Genomic DNA, 21,673 nt, shown 5'->3' with positions numbered 1-21,673 from the left:
TGAGCTCAGGGAACAAAGGCAGTTAGCAGTGATTGCCTGTTAAATGGAGTTGCCATTTAAAGCAGCCAAATACTTATGAAGCACCAGGACAGGACAATCCATAGCGGGCATTGATCGGCTTGCCTCTGCAGGCCAACACGAGACTCCTCTCTCTTTAATGCCAGGACCCAGTCGATACCCCCTCATACTAACTAGAATAAAGTGGGATTTCAGAAACTATTAAGTCCACCCTCCCTACTAATGTAATTTGACTCTGATGAAATCCCCTTAAAAAGGAGAAGAAATTGCCTTGGGTTATGGGTCAGCACACACACTCTTGTGTGGCGTGTGGTGTGCGTGTGTGTCTGGGTGTCAGGGCATATGACCAAAGAGAGAAAGATACTTCGTAAGACTTCCAGGAAGAAGTGAGAAAGAGAGATAGGGAGAGACAGAGAAAAAATGAGAGCGCATAAAAGAAACTCAGTCAAGCCTTTATGCTAAAAAGTTGCACCATTCTTTCCATTTTCCCCTGCTTCTAGCTCTGTCTCCTCTAAAGGTCATAAAGTAAAGGTCACAGCCATATATCCAACACTACTGCTTATAGATGGACGAGATATCTCTGCACTTCCTCAGATATACCTCCACTCATCTACTCCTCCTATTTCTAATAAGCTATCTTGGAAATTATATTGATTACTTTACCCCACATGTTCTCTGACCTGTTTCCCTTTGGCTCCATCTGTTCTTCTTTACTCTCCCTCTCTGTCTTGCTCCCTCTTTAACCCTGCGATTTACCTTTTCTCTGGGCTGGCTCTTCATAAAACAATGAGAGCTATTCCATTAAGTGTAGAGGGTGAGAGGACACTCTCAACGGTGCTCCAGGGACCTGTACTGTCAGGCAATCTGTGCCGCTCTGTGTAACCCGACAGAGGTTCAGCTGCAGGGCTATCTATTAAGCATTCTTGCCGTGCATGTGAGACAACTCACCCTAGACCTGCACCCCTTCTCTGTTTGCGTCGATGTCTTAACCTTAGCCATGATTCTGTTTATCTTTGTGTGATCAGACTAAACTGTTTGGCTTCTCTTTTTTTTTCTAGGCTTAGGTTGGAGGGAATGGGTTTGATGAAAAGATAGAACATCTCCAATTAATACTGTATGCTTGCTGAGTCACACACAGACACACACACACACACACACACACACACACACACACACACACACACACACACACACACACACACACACACACACACACACACACACACACACACACACACACACACACACACACACACACACACGAAATAAATGTATTAGCCACTCTACCATGGCTGCGACTGTTGCCACAAATACCCAAATGTAAACACACACACACTCGACAGCTCTGTTTTTTTTTGACACCACATTAAGGCCTCGCATCAGTGGCCTATGAAATTCACCAATTACCTCAGAAGTTCTTTACGGCTTTCATATTTTTTCTCCTCGTGTGAAGCAGCTGTGTTTACGCAATACATGACTGAAATACCTTAGCAGAGTAATGTGTTTGTGTTTCCACATTATAAAATATGGAGACGCTCACACGCATGCACAACCACATCCACACGTTCACAGCACAGCCCCTCAACACTGCTGATACCACACTAGGCTCTACGGTAACACATCTAGGCTCAATGACAGCTAGCCCCGGCTGTAGCGCACTGTTGTAAACTGGAGTGCACTACATGTAGGGAGTTATCATTGAGGCTGGCACCCTAATCTACGGACAGATAGCACCACAGAGTCTACAGAGCCAAGCCGGGCCAAAACCCACAAATGCAGCAGCTAGCTTCTACCACCACAGGCTAAGAAACAAAACACCAGAGTCAGATACGGTACCTGCTTTGTCAACCATGCTCCCATGGTCTGCAGTGGGAGAAAACGTGCAAAAGGTAAGAGATGGGGAGAGTATTTAAAAAATAAATAAATGCAAGCAACATCATGCAGAGCTGAAATGAACAACAGGCAAGCTGAGATAAGCTAACACCGACAGTGTCTGGTGCTAGTGAAGTGTGCTTTGCGCAAAGCTGAGGTCTGACAACTCTTTCATCTTGGGCTGATGCTGCAGTCAAAGCTGCCCTACTTTCTGATGGGGGAAATGGGGGAGATCATAAACTGTTATTCCCCTTTGCATATACATGTATATATATGTTTGCGTGTGTGTGGGTACGTGTGTATATATATATATATATATATATATACATATATATATATATATATTTATATATACACAAATGTATATACGGTATATTGCTTTGTGTGCATTTCCGTGTTTGTTTGTGTGTGTCAGATTGCAATCACAGTGCTTGTGGTGACAGGGAAATGAGACTTTGTGTCTCAAAGCACTGTGGGTGAATCAAAGGAATCTGGCACTCATCCATCCACAGTGACAGTGATGTCAATATGAGACAGTGATTGACTGACATAAAAAGGCACACTCAGACACACTAGCGCAACTGTGTTCATGCACACACACGAACAATGTCAGAACGATATTTTTGAGGGGAGTTTTACCTTTCATCATGTTACTTTAGTGTTTCAAAGGCCAAAGACACTAACACACCGGGGGTCTGCAGTTGAGAAGCAACCCAAAAACCGGCTAAATCGTGCTCTTTTGTAATCCTACCACCCCCTATTCCTAAGAAGTTTGCTCCCCTCCACTCTGTTCACCCACTTCCTACTACGTCACCCCCACCCCCTCTGCATACTCCCAGAGGTCAGCCTTGCCTCCACATCTCATATCCAGATTCCTTCAACAAAGTAGAAAGGAGCTGCCAGTTTAGTGTGACTGGGTGCTAGTGTTCCTGTGCACACCCACGTGTTGACACACGTCAAACCCACACCTCCACACATGAAGACGTGGAGGCTCTTACCGATGGTGCAGTGCTCTCCGTTCCAGCCCTGGTGACACTGGCACTTGCCGTCCTTGCAGGTTCCATGTTTGATACAGAGCGGGTTGCACACACGCTGGTCACAGCCTGCCCCGGTCCATCCCTCCTCACAGCGACAAGCTCCACCCATGCACACTCCATGGGTCCCACAGTCGACTGAGCACACCTCTGAAGGAAGAGAGGAAGATTTGGGTCACAAACTTTTTGATCCTCAATTTATATTACTTTTGAAAAATGTATTGTTGGATTTACATAAATCTCTGTTTACAATTCTATTTGATTAATTTGCTTTTAAAAAAATTAATTTCATGCTCATAATTGCCAATTCCTAAGCAGAAAGCCCCATTTTACAGAGCTAGGAGTCCATATCAAGCAATACATTTCCTCTATATCTGAATGTACAAATAAAAAAGGTGCTAAAAAATATAACCAGTGAAAGCTTTACAAAATACCTATTGAAGATATATATATATATATTTTTCTTTTATAATCTTTTCTCCCCTGGCGAGTTTGTAATTGTAGACTATTCCTATATACATGAGGTGTTCAAAAAAGGTTTTGTATTTTGCTATTTGTTATCTGACAATGCAGATACTGCCCCGTAAGCACTGATTTGGTGACTTGCAGGTAAAATAATGTCTAAAGCTTTTATTTAAACGGGTAGAAACAATCAAGCAATCTGACTGGTTCATTGCTGTGATATAATAACCACATATGACTAATTCTAATTCTAATTCCTTCGCACAATAAGTATCATTCTGTATCTTAGAAAAAACCCTCAAATGTTGACTTTGCTGTCACCAGAGTCCTTTGATGGACACAGGAGTTAGTGGTCTGCCACTGCCTCGATCTGTTTGTTTGTTTGTTTGTGTTATTGTGTGACTTCTAGTGAATCCTAGCTGCTAGTGCAGACTACGTTCCTTAGTGCATCCTCGCTATGTGCAGGTAGCCAGCCAAGGGGGGTCTATTGTAGGGTGAACATTATTATTATTTAATGAATAAAAATGTATTAAATTGGAATATGTCTATAATTTTTATATTGCCATACTTGATGGCCGATTTATAATAGCAATACCTCTGCTTGCATCTGGCTGAACAATGCCTCTTAGCTGTGATATTATCACAACATACCACTGCCTGTTGTGAGCTAGTTGCTTAATTATGTCAGGTTTACATATACATAATTGTTGTTTCAAAAGCATCAAAATGGCTGTATTTCAAAGTGAAACAAGTTCTAACTACATGTTGAGAACAGATGGAGCCAAAGGGAAACAGGTTAGAGAACATGTGGGGTACTGTCTAACGACTACTATGAAGTTTGAAAACTTTTACTTTTAAACTCAGTTTCTAATCTGCAAATTAAAAGAAAAATCAGTGCTTTGTTTGAGTTCTTCCGCTGTGACAGTGAGTAACAATGTCAAATTACCCAAGTGCAGAAAAAGGCAAGTACCCCAAGAACCAAAACAATCAAAAACAATCAAACCAGCATTAAGCTAAATGCAATTATCCTCCAAAAACTTTCAATTTAAATCAGCGATTATAGTTTTATGAAGACAGGGTTTATTTCCTCAGCTTCCATTACAGTCACTGTTTGGGAGGCTTCGATGTTGCAGGCAGCGTGTGGTGAGATGTGACAGTCCCGCTCATGTACTCAGGACCCCCTGTTGTGCAGGGGAATGTAGCACATACAGATGTTTTGATACACACTTGCTGAGGGATCCTGCAGTGTGGAACAATATTGTCTTTATGAAACTTAAGCATTGCTTCATTCATAACAAATGCTGGCGCTCAGCTTGTGATCCCTAGATAGGCAAGCGTTGTGAGCCTGACATGATGGAGGTTACCGTCTCTGTTACAGCAGTGCCATAAAAGCTTATTTTATTATGATAACGAATCGGGGAAGTTTAGTATTTTATTATTAAAGGCATTCAAACACGAGCTCAGCTACTTTTACAAGCAATATCTATCTTGTTTTTCTACTCCATCCCAGGGTGCAGCTGGGAATTATGAGCCTCATGCACAGGAAGTGACTCCAGGAGCCCTCCAATTTCCTCTTACAGACTTTATTCACAATGCAAATACACCTCCAACATTCATATAGTCGTTGAGTTTAAGAAATGTCTGGAATCGGCATTTAATTGTCTCCCTTATTCTCAAATCACTCCATTGGCTCCCAGGGCAATACAGAATCAATTTCAAAATTCTAATAATAATCTATAAAGCCTATAATAGTTTGGCTCCCCTCTGTATTTTTTACTACAGTCCAATCAGACCTCTCAGATCATCGTGCAAGGGTTTTCCAACTGTGTATGGAGGCTTTTACTCTGGGCTTCCTCTCTGGAACAATCCTGAGATAATGACCTGAGATCTGTTGCAGCTGTGTTATTTAAAGGACCCATATTATGCTCATTTTCTGGTTCATACTTGTATTTTGGCTTTTCTATTTATATGGTTTAATGGTAATTGTGATAAAACATGTAATAAAACACATCATTTTCCTATACTGTCTGTCTGAATATACCTGTATTCACTCTCTGTCTGAAACGCTCTGTTTTAGCGCCTGTCTCTTTAAGACCCCTTCCTGAAAAAGCCAAGTCTGCTCTGATTGGTCAGCATTTCTGGGTCTTCAACATCTGCACTCTCGGCATCTCTGCACCGTCATTGCAGCCAGGGAATGACTGTAATGGCAATGTAGCAGCACTTTCTACATATATACATATATATATATATATATATATATATATATATATATATATATATATATATATATGTATATATTGTAAAGTATGCATTTCTCTGTGGATTGAGATTTTTGAAACTTTCACATCTTATACAGCCCCTCAACCTAATTTCTAATAAACAAAATTGCACTTTTTACAATATGGGACCTTTAAAAGCACAATTTATAGATGTTCTATTGTCTTAGGCTTATTATTACTTGCTCTCTGTGTGTGGGTCTGTGTTTTTGTCTGTGGGCTTGGTGTGGGGGTTTGTTCTGTCTTTACTGGCGTTGTTTGTGGGTGGTTATTCATCAGTTTTCTTCAGTATCTTTTCTTTTGTTGTTGTAGTTGCTTTTTTGAACATTTTTTTTTATTTCATTATTTTATACATACTACATGTTGTTACTTTTATGAAAAGACCAGTGTAATGAAATGTGCTACACAAATAAAAGTGACTTCCATTGCCCATTTTGGACTTTTAGCACTACCCTGATAATCATAAAAAGCTGTCATAACCATACTGTCACTGACAGTCTACTGAGAGAGATGATTTTATATAACCTTGACAGTAAAACTTGTCGCATTTTCTACTTGTTTGCTGCAATTTGGCTAAGACAATACAGCAGTGGATGTATCTTATTTCTAAGCAAGGTGTATTATTTGAGGTTTTTTAGATTTCATCCAAACACAGTTCAAAAACCAAAGCAGTTTTAGTTAATGGTAAACTAATTAGCCACGTATCCTAGGAGACCTAAAAATATGTTGAAACAATATGTATTCAGAAGCCCTTTTCTCCTAACTCATTCTTTACTCTGCTCTACAGCAGCTGAAGCAGCTCTGTAGTTGTACTTACCCATAGAGCAGTCAGGTCCCATCCAGTTGGGGTCACAGCTGCACAGCCCAGTGTCTGGTATGAAAGCCCCGTGGCCATGACACTGGTCTGGGCACTGGGCCCTGGGCAGCTCGCAGTGGAGCCCTCCCCAGCCTGGCTTACAGTGGCACTCCCCATTCACACAGATGCCATTGTTGGAACATGTCGGATCGAGGCAATCCACTGCATTAAACCAGATACACCGATGTGGAAAAAAACAACAAAAAAACAACAAAAAACAGGGAAAAACAAAATTAACAAAAAAAAAAACAAGCTATGTCACATCAGAGATGATGTCAGACAAATTAAACATTATGAGATCTTTTTAAAAGTAAGAGATGTGACAAGTGACATATTTTCATTCTTTGTATACACAAAATTATAATGAAACAAACGAAATATTACCAGACATATTACTAAGGCAATTAAAGCACATAATAATGAAAAGCAGAGTCTATAATTGGGACAGAGCAGCAAATGTGTTTCACTGTGAAAGTCTCACTGAGACATAATTCGTTGTGAGTACTGGCCTGCGTGCATGAGTGTGCGCATGCATTAGTGTTTATGTGCTATTACATAGGGGAGAATCTGACACTGTCAGTCTGCCAGGTTGACAGGCAGCTCCGAGTCCGAGCAGTGAGTGAAAACCAATTTGACGAATTACCTCCTCTCGGCAAAGAGCCACCCACTCCTCTCTGTCCCGGTCGCTCCCTGTCTCTCCTCCCTGTCCCTCCTCCCTGTTTCTCTCCTTGTCCAATTTGTCTGACACCTCTCTCACCCCTCCTCCTCCTCAGACACGGTTGACCCCTTCGCACCACCGTGCGCACACACATTCCTAAAAGTGCACGCTCGCACATAACCTCGGCCCTCCGTTTCTGTTTGCCTGGCAGAAACGGCGGATCACAGTTATTGATTTCCATGTCACTGGCACTCCAGGTAAATTGTTTGAGGGACTCTGCTGTGATGAATATCAGATTTGAGACCAGAGGAGAACGGGAAAAAAATGAGATGAGAGGGAGATGGACAGAATAAAAAGAAGAGCAGGAGAAAATGCTGACCTTGTTCTCTCCGGGCCTGTTTCTTGACTTTCTTCTATCTGTCACTCTACTCCTTTCTTCCCTTTGTCTCTCCCACTTCTCGGCACTCTGCGCTCTTTTTTCTCCCTCCTTTACCAATTCTCTCTATCCTCATACATATTCACCTCTCACCGCTGCCCGACTCCCCCCTTCTGAAGACTGAGAATGTGGCGGTCCCGATCCTTCTTAACAAGGATCAATAGAAGCAATTTCATCCCTTAATAAAATCTCTGATGTGTTTGGCTGTGTATCATACTTCATCTGTGTATATGGCGAGAACAGACACTTTGTTAGATTAAGATTATGCGATGATGAGCTGTCCAACTGGAGCTGTGTGTGGGTCTGTGGATGTTTGTTGTGGTGCAAACAATCATATTTCTCTTAAAGTAATCACTCAGACTCTTCAAAACCCATGGGTGCGGTAGATAAAACAACAGCCTGACAAACCAACACACATCCCTTGGAAACACAACGCCATTATTTCTGCCTCCTCTCACCCTCTGCACAGCTCTGCCCTTTGTAACCGATGGAGCACACACAGTTGCCGTCGGTGCAGGTGCCGTGCCCGCTGCAAAGAGGGTCGATGCATTGCGTGACAGGGACATCGCACTCGGGTCCCTTCCAGCCGCTGTAACAAACACAGGAGCCCTTGTCGTATTGTCCGTTGCCGCTGCACAGCACCGGGCACGCCGCTTGGGGAACAGAGAAAGGGAGAAAGAGGGGAGAGATAAAACCATGTGCACGAGAAAAGGAAAACACAATTAGCTGGCTTTTTTTTTTATAGATTTTCAAAGCAGGGAAAAGACGTGACGCCCGCCCACACCTAACCCCACCAACACTTCAACATGAGGGAGGGTGAATAGAGTGGTTAAAGGGGCTGGAGAGTGGTGATGACACGAGGAGTAATTACAGGCAGAGGTAACTAAACTATTCATCAAAGCTGTCTATCCCAGGTGAGCACAGAGCCAAAGAGATGTTAGCTTGGGGTGGGGTGGGGATGCCATTCATCATCAGTCATCTTGTCTCGGCTACACCTCGGGCCATGCGCCATCTTACAGCTTCTTATCCTCTTTGCTTTCCGCATGGAGCCCAAATGTGCCGGCTGCTCGTCTAATTAGATGGCAGATACGACAGAATTTTTTTCTTTTTTTTTTTTTACGACTGAAGAAACACATTTGTAAGCAGCTAATACCTTTGGAGCAGTCCATGCCGTGGAATCCTGGGAAGCAATGGCACACACCAGAATTACACTCTCCGTTACCATGGCAATTGCGCGGGCACTCTTGCACTGAATCTGTGAAGAAGACAAAGTGAGACAGAGATAGGAAAAAGAGGGAAAGGGGAGGGGTGAGAGAGTTTAATGGCAAACATCAAAGCATTCAATTTAATCATTGGCACCGTTCATTCTTTAAGATGCTACAAATGGAGTCAAGGCGCTCGCAGTCTCGCAGCCACGCTGACCTAAAAAAAGGAAGCGCTCTCCTCCAAGATTCCTTACATTCCTTTTCATTGCATTTTTCATAGTGGGGAGAATGCATTTTGAATCAGACGTTCCTTGAGACTCCATTACTCATCCATCATTCCTCTGCACACTGTATCAGAAGATAACCCCCCTGCTTTACACCAACAGTAAACAACCCCTCCTCTCCTCTATATTCTGCCACTCCCCCCCCCCCCTTGTTTCACTTGTTTACGCCTCACTCCCGAGGCTGATGGCCCCACCGAGATCATCAATACTTCATCCAGGTGTGGATGTTTAGTGCAATTAGATTTTAGTTGGACTTCATAAGTGTGTTTCTGGCTGCGTACATACATGAGTTCAGTGTCCTCGGAACCCACTGTGGTAGGGAACAGGGTGGATGCTAATGTTAAGGAGGCATTTTTGGACTCTCATCCATCCCTTCTTCCTCGCCCATGCTTTTTTTTTGCCAGCTTTTGCTCTTCTTACACAAAGCATGACTCAGCCTATCCACGTTGCCTTCCTCTCCAACACTTCTTCACACACTTCTGTCAGCCATTTCCCCCCCAAATTTAAGCCCCTATGCCTCCCTCTTACCCTAATACCACTCTCTCTTTCACTCCCCTCTTCAGCTCCTCCTCCTTCCATCCTTCACTCCACTTCACACCATTCTGGTTTTGCCCCCACCATTATGTCTCTCCTCCAGCTCCCCCTCTCACTAGTCACTCTAATTCTGCCCTCGCTGCCTCTGCCTCTCCCCTCTCTCCACTACTCCTACTCCTGAAAACACTGCCAGATATTGACAGTGAAGGACTCTTTCACTCGGCTTGACTCTTCCAATCCGTACCTCTTGTTCTCAAACTCATGCCTCTACCACAATTGAAATTATTTAGGGTGCTGTTTCAGGTCCAAACAACGTCCGTATTTTATTTGGAAGCATCCTTTTTCACACATGCACAAACACCATGGAAGTGATTCTACACTCTCTGGAATAATAAGTTGTGTTTTGTTTTTGAATGCATACCATCAATTTATCCTACTACTTTTTGGCAAACACAAATCTTTGATCTCACTAAGCGGTCCTGCCCACTTGACAATGTTGCTATAGCTGTGTTGCTAGTGGCAACGTTGTGCACATGCTGCCGGTGAGTGTTTTTGTATCCTGTGAATATGTAAAGTCTTTGACAAATTGGAGAATAAATATGACTAGACTGTTCGCTCGCTCCTCTAAAAGGGGAATACAAATTTACTCATCAATGTTGAGTACTACTGCCAACTATGTGTCCTAAAAAATATGTTTGCATTCTGCATTCTTAATTACATTTGTTTCAACGCATCCTCGTACCAGCACCAGTGAAATGGTCACAGTTTTAAACATTTGTTAACATTGTGAATTTAAACACAACTCATTGGTTAGGGTTAGAAAAAGATGATGGTTTGGGCTAGAATTTGTATTTTTGTAACGTTATACAAGTTACGTATGTTAAGTTAAATGCATTACATATAATGCAACATAAGTTAAGTACATCATGTAAGTAAACTTATGTATGTAAGCTACTGTGATATAAGTCACCACTGACTTTTAGTTTTACATGGGACACAGGATAATGTGCTATGATAGTTTATTACCTTAATGTGAAGCATTTTATTATCTGTACCCACCTACTGACCTGACCTCCTACTGTACCCACAGGGACTTCGATTATCAACTTATTTGTGATACATCAAAAACAAATGCAATCTGAGACAAAATAGACCTTGAAGCATAATTAAGGATATAGTTAAATTGTATGAGAATGTACGTTTTAGAAGACAGGGCTATTACTGCCTGTGCAAAAACAGTTGTAAAAAGTCTTGTGTGACTCTAGAGGGAGCTGCGCAAAGTGACTGAGTAACCAGTCACTTGAGACTACAAGTCTACAAGTTTGAAATGTATTAAAAAATATGTGGCTATGGAGTTAGACAGAAGTGATCTTATTAACTTTGTGGGTCCGCTCCTCATCTCTGCTTGAGAGGCTACATTAGTCGCTACTAGCATAACACACTTTAACCTATGACCAAACCCAATTTGCATTGTGGGTAATGTAGGGACCAGGTTTTGACGACAAATAAAGGGGTAGAATAGATATTGATTTTGATTATTTAAAAAAAGAGCTGTCCATCGTGAGCCTGACAATGTTATGCTGTGAGAGTGCAATGCTCTTTTAAATCAGTGTCACCGGTAACAAATAGCATTGTGTCTAAATGCTGCTGCTTAATCTCATTTTACCTCTCCCTCCTTCACCTCTTTCCCTCCCTCCCCCCATAACTAGCAATGCTGACTCTGTCTCACCCATGACATTTGTGCTGAAGGAAACCATCTCTCTTTCCCGACCATCGTTGTAGAAGGCCAGGTGCCAGGCACCGGCGTCCAGGTACTGGACAAACACCGCCTCATTGAGGACCACAGTTTGGATGCTCCTCCTCTCCCGCGGAGACTCGACCACACTCCACTTCTCCTTCCCGTCCAGGCGCTCCATATAGTCATACTGCAGGAGAGAGAAAGTGTAGGGTGAAATCTATGATTCAACTATAAAGTGCTGCGGTGGCACTCTTTAGACTTTGAAAAATGACCAATAGTTGTATATGCAGGAAGATTAAAAGATGGAGGAAGTAAGCTTCGCTGGAAATTGCCAGGGAGGCATGGAGAATGCAGCAGAGACATCACTGAGGGCTGTCATTCTCTTTGGGTTCCACTGCTGAAATTGTTTTTTACTGCTGAACTGTAGCCACAACTTCATAGTCAGTACCCGCTTAAGTCAAGTATCCGGATGCAATTATCCCATTCTACAAATCAAATCTGCTCTTAATTGAGTAGTCTCTAATTAATAAGAGGCAGTAAAAGTTACATTGCTGTGAAATTTAATTAAGTGTAAATCTTAGACTAAATTAGTTTTTTCAAACTATTATAATGAATCACAAATTAATTTTAAGATGTCTCATGACACATGCATTTTTCCATTTTAGCTGATAAATATGAAGATAATGTGTTCTGGATGAATAAAATCATAATTCTGGGATTACCCTAAAGGTGTAGAAGATGTAGAATCTAGAACTTGCTTAGACTCGGTGGCAGATTTTACCTGTGCGTGGGAAGGAGGCAGGCCCTTGCGAATGTACACTCCGAACAGGGCGTCCTTGCCCAGGGAGATGTTGAACTTGAGGAACTGAGGTTGGCCGAGGTGGAGCAGGGACCTCCAAAACACTCCCGGAGGGACTTCTTGGGTCACCCGCCTCCCGACCTCAATGCTGCCCGCGTCTATACTGCTGTTCCGGCCTGCCCACGGACCTGGAGCGAGGGGGAAAGAAACTGCATAATCTGTGATTATAGGCATCGATTGTCAGAGTCAATAGTTTACTGAAAACAAGCTGCTATCAAAATTCATGGCCGCTGAATAGCCAGGCACCATTAGCTTTGCAAACTGTGTGCCCAAAAGTTTGAGCTCAAATGACTGATGTTACATGTGACGATGGGATGCAAAATGAGGCTTTTGTATCAAAGCCTGCAACACTGTGGACTTTGTTGTCTGGACTAAAATGAGAAAGAGCTGATAGAAGTGCAGGGCAGAGCCTTCCAAGCAGACGGGCACGCACACAGAAACACACAGCATCCTGCAATCAGGTCAGTCCTCTAACAGCAGAGTTTTGGGCCCCAGCCAGAAAGAATGAGTGTGAGAGTGTGTCTGTGTTTGTGTGTTTGTTTGTGTGCGGAATAGCAAAGAAATAAAAGTAACAATGAGAAGAACAACAGCAGCATCTGGCCTAGACGGCTGGGGAACACAACACAACAGTCCTCTCATTAATACAGAATACAGACACAGAGCAGCAGCCCACACATACCTATAGTACATGCTGTGTGTGTGTTACAGAGCGAGATCGAGTGAGTGGAAGAAGAATAGATAGAGAACCACATGGGGGCCTTAAAAAAAAGGAGGGAAGGAGGGGGTTGTGCAGTTGGTGTTTTACCTCGTTTCTGACTGAGACGATAAACCACTCGGCTTGATACAACTCAGCCGAGTGGTTAAACACAACATAGTGATACCACAGCTAGTACTGTGTCATGAATTATGAAGATATTTTAGTTGGGGTGAACCTGTTTGAGTGGGAAAAAATGTATTGCTGTTTTAGTATGTTACAAACAGGAGACACTGCACTGAAAAGCCTTAAAGGATAAGACCCTTTGTTTTATATTTTTCTTGTTTTCGACAAATTCAACAATGTGTTCGACTGCCCTTTAATACTTTCTCACTTTCCTTCCCTTTCTATCTGTAGCCCCAAGCCAGTACTGAAGACATGCATCTTTAAAGACACTCAAGAGTGAAAAGTTCTTAACCTTGTCAGCATGTCTATACACTTTTTTTCATATGCTACAAGACAAATCATAACTTAAAAGAGTAGTCAACGACACGGCTGAGCATTACTGCTTTGAAACGGCATAGTACCAACAGTCTACAAAGTCTGGATTCTGACAGCCATGGTTTTATACCTCACATACCTAATGAACCAATCTCATCAACTTGTGACTGGTAGTTGGTGACAGTGTAACTATGGCGGCGGTGCTGGGTGGGGCTTGAGGCCATATCAAGAATTTCTCTGGGGAGGGAGAAGAAAAGATGTGCTTCCAGCCCCATTTCAGAGTTTTTTATTCATGTGAAACCATGTTGAAAAAAATATTAATCACAGCAGTGTATTTTTTTTACATACATATAACTTGTCTTGAAAAAAAGGGATTAAAAATATATGACTTTAGAAATAAGTACTGCATTCTTGGGGACTATTTTGGGCTGAGGACTAATACACATTTGGCATGCTGCTGTCTATTTACAGCGCCGGGAATGTGTATGTTGTATTGAGTCAAAATACACTTGCCTGTTCATCATAATGAAAGAACGTGTTACCCAGGGCAACAGTGTGGCTCAGTGATGTGTTTTTACAACAATGGCGCTATAGAACAGAGGAAAGAGTCATATTGATTGTTAGGAGGTTCATTCTGTGTTGGTTTTGCGGACAATAAGAAAAAAATATGAATATCACAAGGTTCATCCTTTCGAGAGCATGTCTTTGTAATGTCTTCTAGACCTGAGTTTTGCCTCGTAACTCTACATGCAGCGTGTGGGCTGATCTTTTGTGGGTGTGTTTACTGTAGTTCATACCTCTGCCTCCAGAGGGCAGCGTGGCCACATCACTGTTGACAGGCAAGCCAGCTCCTAGTCCGTTGTTTAACACAGGGCCGTCGGATGGCTTCAGCTGCCATGTCAAACCCAGCAAGTTGATCGCTGCACACAAAGGGAGGGAAAAGGGGAGAGGGAGAAAAGGAGGGAGGAAGAGAGCGTGAGGACAGATGACTTGAACAGGGGATTGTCTTCAAGCTTGGTATATATATACTGCATAAAAGCCACACTTGAAAGCTCATCAAGTCAAAGAAATACAGGAGGCCAAACCTCTAAGTCTGATCCGTCATTTATACTGCCACCAATGCAGCTTTTATAGAACGCTTCTGTAATAGCTGTCAATCAAAATCTCTGTTAACATAGTGGCAGGTAATCTACAGCCCAAAAACCGGGGCAAGTCTTACAAAACAGACAATTAAAAAATAACAAGGATTTTTTTTCTTGTTACTTTCTTTACCTCAACCTCTCACAATCTTCTTTCAACCTGACAGCAACTCCTGCTGTTATTTGGCAGCCTTTACACCATCTTGCAGAGAGCGAGTGACAGATTGCTCTCTGAAGAGATCGCTCTATGACTCTCCTTTCCCTTCTCCTCTTCTTTTGTCCTCTGTTGTGTTATTGTATGCTGGTGGTATAAGACTGCTCCGGTGTGTTTGCTCTTCACTTTGTCAGCTCTTTACTCTCCCAGCGTCTTTTCCCTCCTCAGTCTGCTGCCAAGCGTTGACTTGCACCTCCCGTCCCAAAATAATAAAAAAAACGGAAGAGGAAACCGCACGAAAACAAGAGAAACTGAAGAGAAATAAAACAGTCCTCTACTGTGCACAAAAGTATAAGTTTGGTGATTGTTTGTATGGGGACAGGTACGTTTCTGAGTGTTGTTTAATGACTGGTTTCATCTTTCTAATGCTTTTGAATAACCTCTAAAGCAGACATGCATCCTTTTCATGTCTGAATATTTAAAATATGTTATAGAAAAGGCATAAAGCTCCGGCACTGTTGTATACATACATGAACGCAGTGATGTGAGCTTTGAGGATGCACATTGCGTGGGTGTATGATCGTGTATACAATGCATTATGTAGGTGTTATTGCATGCCTCTCAACATTGGCCTTATCCCCACCACATGAGCCTTGTAACACCTGCATCTGAAGCCTGGGAATCAATTTCCCTCTTGTCAAATTCTATCTCCACTTTCCCAGTTTTTTTTTTGCACACACAGGAATGAATGTAAAAGTTGCAAGAAAAGGAGATGCGGCTTTAGGAATTGCTGCCGGGGCAGACTCATTCTCACCCCCGATGTCCCATCCCCCCCTCCCCCCTCGTCTGTGTCTTTGTTTCTTCTTTTTTATGTTTCCTCTCTTTCGCTCTTTCTCCCCTCTCTCGCTCCTGGTCAAAGGAAAGCGCTGACACCTTGGCTGCTGCTGCCCGGCCTCCACTGTCAGCTCTTTTTTATTTTTCACGGGGGGGGGGGGGGGGGGGGGTTCACAGTGAGAAAGAGAGAGGAGCAGAGTAACTACAGTGTCCTTTCTCTTCCTGTCTCTTCTCTCTCATATCCACCTCTTGCCCTCATCTCTCTCATCACACTGACCTTCATTCCCCTCCCTCTTTTCCTTTTAATTCTCCCTTTTTTCTTCATCTTTTCTTCTTATCTTTGCCTGTCCTTCCTTGTAGATAACAAAGACACGCATCCGTGCACACATTGGGGCGCACGCACGCACAAAGATGGTATCACGGGGAAGCAGTCGATGGAAAGATTACCTATTGAATCAGCAGGAGACAGTAAGCAATAGTGAGTCTATTGTGACGGTGCTCCCAATCTAGGTCATCCCCAAGAACACACCAGGCAGCCCTATAGTGAGATTATTGTGTACGTCTGTTCTTTTTGTGTGTGTTTGAGGGTCATTGCACATGTGTGGTTTTCCCAAATTGTTTTTTTCTTTCCTCTTTTTTTCCCGTTTTTTTTCTTCTGTGTATGGTTGTGAAAAGCTGACCAATAGATGGCACTCTAACTCCTTGGCGGCAGTAGCACAATGCTTTATCAACAGGTTTCTTTGCAGCAACACAGGGCACAAGAGCAGGGGCGGCAGAGAGAGAGAGAGAATGAAAGACAAAGCGAGACACATTTGTTATCATTCTCTTTACAAACACCATCCCTCATTTTAACAACACTTCGAACTTTGTTAGGGTGTAATTTTAGCCCAAGTGAAACTGCTGAAATTGGTGTATTTAGCTTTGTGTTGCCGTAATTTTAAACATTTTGTATTTGGATCATAATTGCTGTAATTACTGTTTTCAAGCTGCCTTGGAAGGCTTTATCAAATGCCACGGCAATAAAGCCTATCTGAACTGAATTCAACTGACAGTAACAAGGAGAACAAGAGACAGTCTGACTTGGGCTCCTTTTGAATCTCTGTCTCCTAACTCATGTTCATTTTAACACACGCGCACACACAAACACGCATGTAAAGATCACAGAAAACAGGTTGAACAAGCAAACGAGTTGGATTAAAAATAGATCTGTTGCTTCAAGAGGTTTTTTTATGTAATCTCCATGCATAATTCAGAGAGGCAAAGTGCTTGCCAGTATCATCTGCAAAAGAGAGTATCTGAAAACAGTGGCAAGCGCACGTGATCCTGTGACAAAAAAAAGCCTGATGGATAGAGGGGGACAAGTGAGATGAAAAAGAGGAGGTGGCGACCAGTCTCCGAGACAGGGGTCAGGAGTTCTTAAAGAAACCGCGCTGAACCTCGGCGGAGAGGACGAGAAAGGAACAGAGAGAATACTGGAGGATAGCGAGAACTGAGAGAATATTAAACAACATATAAAATCCCCTGAGGATGAAAAAAAAGAGCAGGAAAACAGGCTCCAGAATGATGTTGCAGAGAGGAGAGGAAGAGATGAATAAGGGCCCCTACGGATGGAATGGGTAAGGGAGAAGAAGATGGCAAGTGGAGGGGAAAGATTTAAGGCATGAGTGGCCCTGTATTCGTTGACTGGTTGGGTGAGAAAAGATGGTCGTGATTCATCCTCTGACAGTAAGTGGTTCTCAACGGGCAATCGGACAGAAATACAATGCTCATGTGTAGGCTACGTGTGTTTTGGGAAATATTTATACGTCTCAGAGTTAAAGGGTGCAAATGGATTTCTGCATGAGAGGAAAAAAAAAAAGAGAGAGCGGCAACAGAGATGAAGAAAGGTGACTTTATGGCACTGAGTGTCCCCTGACTGGAAAATATTGTATCATCATCATTCTGTTCTCCGGAACATGTTCCAACTGTTCAAGCTCTCCCTCTCTCATTCCTCCTCTGTGTTCTGCCTCTGCCTCATCTCAACCATATCATTGCCTATTCAAAAGGCAGCATCTCCCATTGAACCAATTGCACTGCTCCTAATTACACCAAAGGCAAAGAACAGCCTCTTGCATGTTTTTGTATGAAGTGCGACTAAGATTACGCAAAGAGCACAAGCAAATGCGCACACACACACACACACACACACACACACACACACACACACACACACACACACACACACACACACACACACACACACACACACACACACACACACACAGGCAACATACTGTTCTTTGCCATCTCTCCTGGCCATCCTGAAAAATGCATATTAACTGCTCTAATTTGCCACTAAATTAACAACTCTGACCTCAATTAGGGCGGTAATTGTAGCTGAGACCAGCCCCTCGTCTTCGGCCTCGGCTGCTAATTGGTTTAGGAAGCCCTGCCTTTCTACCTTTCTCCATCTCCAAGGCCCTCATTAAGCGAGCTGATAGACATTTTATTGTCCAGTACAAACACATGCACAAAAAGCAGCCAGCTGAGAAAAGGCACCTTTACTATTTCTTTCTGTATCCCTCGCATCTTTGTCTCTAACTCTGCGGCAAAGGGTTGCAGTGCTAATACTGAGGGAGAGACTAAGGAAAAAGCAGTGTGCCGCCTCAGGTTCTCAATATTCAGGCCATTTGGGATATTTCTTAGAATTTACCACACCATATCCACTTATGGAGTCTATAAATAAGGCAGCCTTCTCTCTCAGCTAAGTTTTGAAGCCGCTGCTTGCTTGCTGAGATCATTTAGAATCTCAGACAGAGGGACGGGGGCGGCGGTTGGCTGCTGCCCTTAGGGGGTCATAGACACTGAGAGAGACAATTTGTCTGCTGCTGAGTGTGTGTATCTGCGTATGCATGCTTAAAATTGCACGGTATTAACAACAAGTGCACACCCACACACACACACACACACACACACACTGCAACCCCCGACGGGACCTCCTCATCCCAGCTGATGCAACTGAACTGTAATTGACTGCAACACAAAAGGTTATGTGAGTTTTTCTCGCAGCTCCCACCTGAAAAACACTGTCTAGCTGAAAGAAACGGCAACTCACTCAATCACACAGCAGAAATGGCTTCCTTATTGACACTGAAGTATTGAGACGGCCCGACGCAGATGTAGACGTGCGTGCGCGGTTGCATGCGCGTATGCGTGTGTGATGGGCTAAATGAAAAGAGATGTGAATCTGAGTGATGTCCTCCTTTCTGAATCCTCATTTCCTCTTCAGATATCTCTACCCTGACCCCTCCCCTCCCCTCCCCTGCGCATTCTCTTCTCCACATCATCCCACTCTGCCTCGTCTCATCCCTTCCTACCTTGGTCCTTTCCCTCTCATCGATCTGTATTAGAAACAGGATATGAGGAACTATGCTATCTTATCACAGATCAGAGAGCGAGGGAGAATGAGTGAGGGAGAAAGACGAAGGAAAGGTACGCGCTGGACGCCAAGAGACGGAGAGACTGAAAGAAAATGAGAGAAAGAGAGAGGACAAGAGAGGGACAGCGATTTCTTTCACTTTGCCTTCATCCATCTCCTGTTACGAACACTGGACTAGTGAAGCACCACGGGCCTAATTGGACTAACGATTGTGCCCAGATAAGAGCGGCACTAATGAATAAATGAATGAGCAAATAAATGAATGAAATGCACGCTAATGCAGGCAATGCGGACACTTAGCAACAACGTCAGTGAGCCTGAAAATTCTGGATTTATGCACACATCGAAGAATAAATCTTCCAAAGCACGTACAGAAACTCCAGGTATACAAACATAAAGTCAAAGGATGAATATTGATTTTTCCACCATGTGTCTGAACAAATGTGCACCCTGCCTCGTATCACCTGGCCAGTGCAGACGATCCATTTATCCCTCTGGTGCAGATGGTATAGCAACTTGTCCCTGGTCCTGGCCATGCCCTGCCCTTTTTTCCTGGACTGGCAGCGTGCGGTAAGATCCTAACCTTTATCAGTACGACAGGCCCTGCTGCTAAGGACACACGCTCCACGTCTGATCCTTATGCCCAGGTTTCTGCATTCAGCATATGCCCTCAGCATACAAGCAAACACACACAACACACACACACACACACACACACACACACACACACACCAAATGTATATGGACACACACCTGCACTGGCATGAGCAACACATCCTGACCTCTAGCTGTTCCACCTTGGATCAGCAGAAGGGAAGCCACATGCAGAGCGAGAGGGGACTTGGGGGTGAAGGAGCTGGCTTTGGAAAGGAGCCACATTGTGAGACCTGACACAACTCAAGTACACAGTCCACCTATCCAAGGGCTCACTGTTTTTGTTTCTTCTTAAAAGATAAAATAAAAAAAATTAATAAGGTTATTCACAATTTAAAAACTTTTCTATGTAATTAGTAACTTGAAAATCTGTATGTAACAGAAGCATGTAATGAGGATCTGGTTCCCATAATGAGAAAATCTGTTTAAAAAAAAAATCAAAACAATAAAAATGTAAAAAATCTTTGTCACATAATCAACTAAGCAATAAGGTTATCTCCCCATATTTCTCTTCATGCTTTATTTCCAGGAACATGTACAAAAGCAGAGGGTTGAGACTACCCAAAGGGCTGCAAAGATAAATCTGACAGGCTGTGATATGATTAAATAGTTGGGAAAGTAGAGGGAAAAAAAGTCCCATTTCTGCCTCAAAAACATGATTTTAGGGTTGTTGTCTAAAAACTTTACTTTTCTTTTTTTTATTACTGTGAAATAAAAAAAGCCTTTCACCTCTTAACGCCTTTGATACTTTTTATATTAAACAATCCAAGAGGGAAACATCACACTTTGGCTGAACAGCTTACAACTCTAAAATGTATCCTGTGATAATAGTCACTAGTCAAAAAAATGTGAAAATCTAACAATAACATATGAATAATAAAGACCTTGACTTTTTATCATCCCTATTTTTCTCTCCATTTTCTATTACTTGAAGCATGTACTGAGACAGTAGTTCCCAAACTCTGTGTTAGGACCGCTGAAGAGGTCACAAGATAAAGCTGAGTAGCTGGGTAGTGAAATGATTAAGAAGATAGGAACCAGCAATAAATAGAGGGGGCATGGCTTAGCTTTAAAGGATCAGAATAAGTAAACCACTTCATTAAACTGCCAATGTTGCAAGAAGACCTTATTTATTGTAAATGTGATAATCAGTGTCTTTTTGTGGCAGGAAATATTTAATTTGGAGGCAGATCCGAGGGGAAATAGATTTAAGGCCTCTTAAACAGATCTGGGTTCTTTTTTAATCAGTGAGATGTGAAAATTGTCTCAGGTGTTTTGAAAATTGGCTCCCTATTTTGATTAGTTGTTACAGCCTGGGGCCTTAGTATAAAGATTGTTGTTTCACATTGTAAATTTGATGCCTGACAAAGGACCGTGACTGAAATGGTGTGTCTCTAATAAACTCAGTGCTGACAGTGTGTGGGAACTCAACACTTCCTGTAATATGATTTCATTTTCCTTTGCATCTGTGAAGTGTGCATTATAGAAAAGAATCTGGTTTAAAGGTTCATTCATTCATTCATCTTCAACTGCTTGTCCCTGTCGGGGTCGCATATTGTAAAAAAAAAAGGTGATATTTCCGTGTCTTTTTTATTATCATAGAGCAGGTCAAAGTGCTCCATGAATACTGTCAAAACGCTCTGTCCACACAGCGTGTATCAAAAAAACTGTGCTTTTAAACAAGCCATCAGGACTTCTGTACGGTTATTATGTCACAACTATATATATAGGTAGAAATTTCCGCTACATTGGTGTTACAGTCGGTCCCTGGCTGCATTGATGGTGCAGAGACGCAGAGAGCGCAGTTGTGGAAGACAAGGAAATGCAGACCACTCAGAGCAGACTAGTTTTTTTTCAGGATGGGGTTTGATATGCATGTTTTAATAGAAACACAAAAAGTATGAAACTGAAAATGAGCACAAGATGGGACCTTTAAAATTGAGTACAAATCTGTAAAAAACAAAATCGATGAACCTGTACACACGCACGCACGCATGTTCTTTGCCATCTCTCCTGGCCATCCTGAAAAATGCATATTAACTGCTCT

The 21,673-nt window shown here is 42.7% G+C and overlaps 1 protein-coding gene across 1 annotated transcript in view; it reads right to left on the bottom strand.

The window, feature by feature from the left end:
- Nucleotides 1-21,673, bottom strand: part of tenm2a (teneurin transmembrane protein 2a) — a gene marked incomplete at both ends in the record, with an annotated part of 168,389 nt that overhangs the window by 22,419 nt on the left and 124,297 nt on the right. The window contains 8 exon segments of the mRNA XM_083915704.1: nucleotides 1,855-1,881; nucleotides 2,889-3,074; nucleotides 6,480-6,680; nucleotides 8,071-8,265; nucleotides 8,766-8,867; nucleotides 11,365-11,560; nucleotides 12,155-12,360; nucleotides 14,225-14,347. Of these exon segments, the coding sequence (XP_083771830.1) occupies nucleotides 1,855-1,881; nucleotides 2,889-3,074; nucleotides 6,480-6,680; nucleotides 8,071-8,265; nucleotides 8,766-8,867; nucleotides 11,365-11,560; nucleotides 12,155-12,360; nucleotides 14,225-14,347 (1,236 nt within the window).

This window comes from Echiichthys vipera (genome assembly GCF_963691815.1).
Source record: "Echiichthys vipera genome assembly, chromosome: 6".
NCBI lineage: Eukaryota > Metazoa > Chordata > Actinopteri > Perciformes > Trachinidae > Echiichthys > Echiichthys vipera.
The sequence above is the reverse complement of the archived record's forward strand: the minus strand, read 5'-3'. Positions and strand labels throughout refer to the sequence as shown.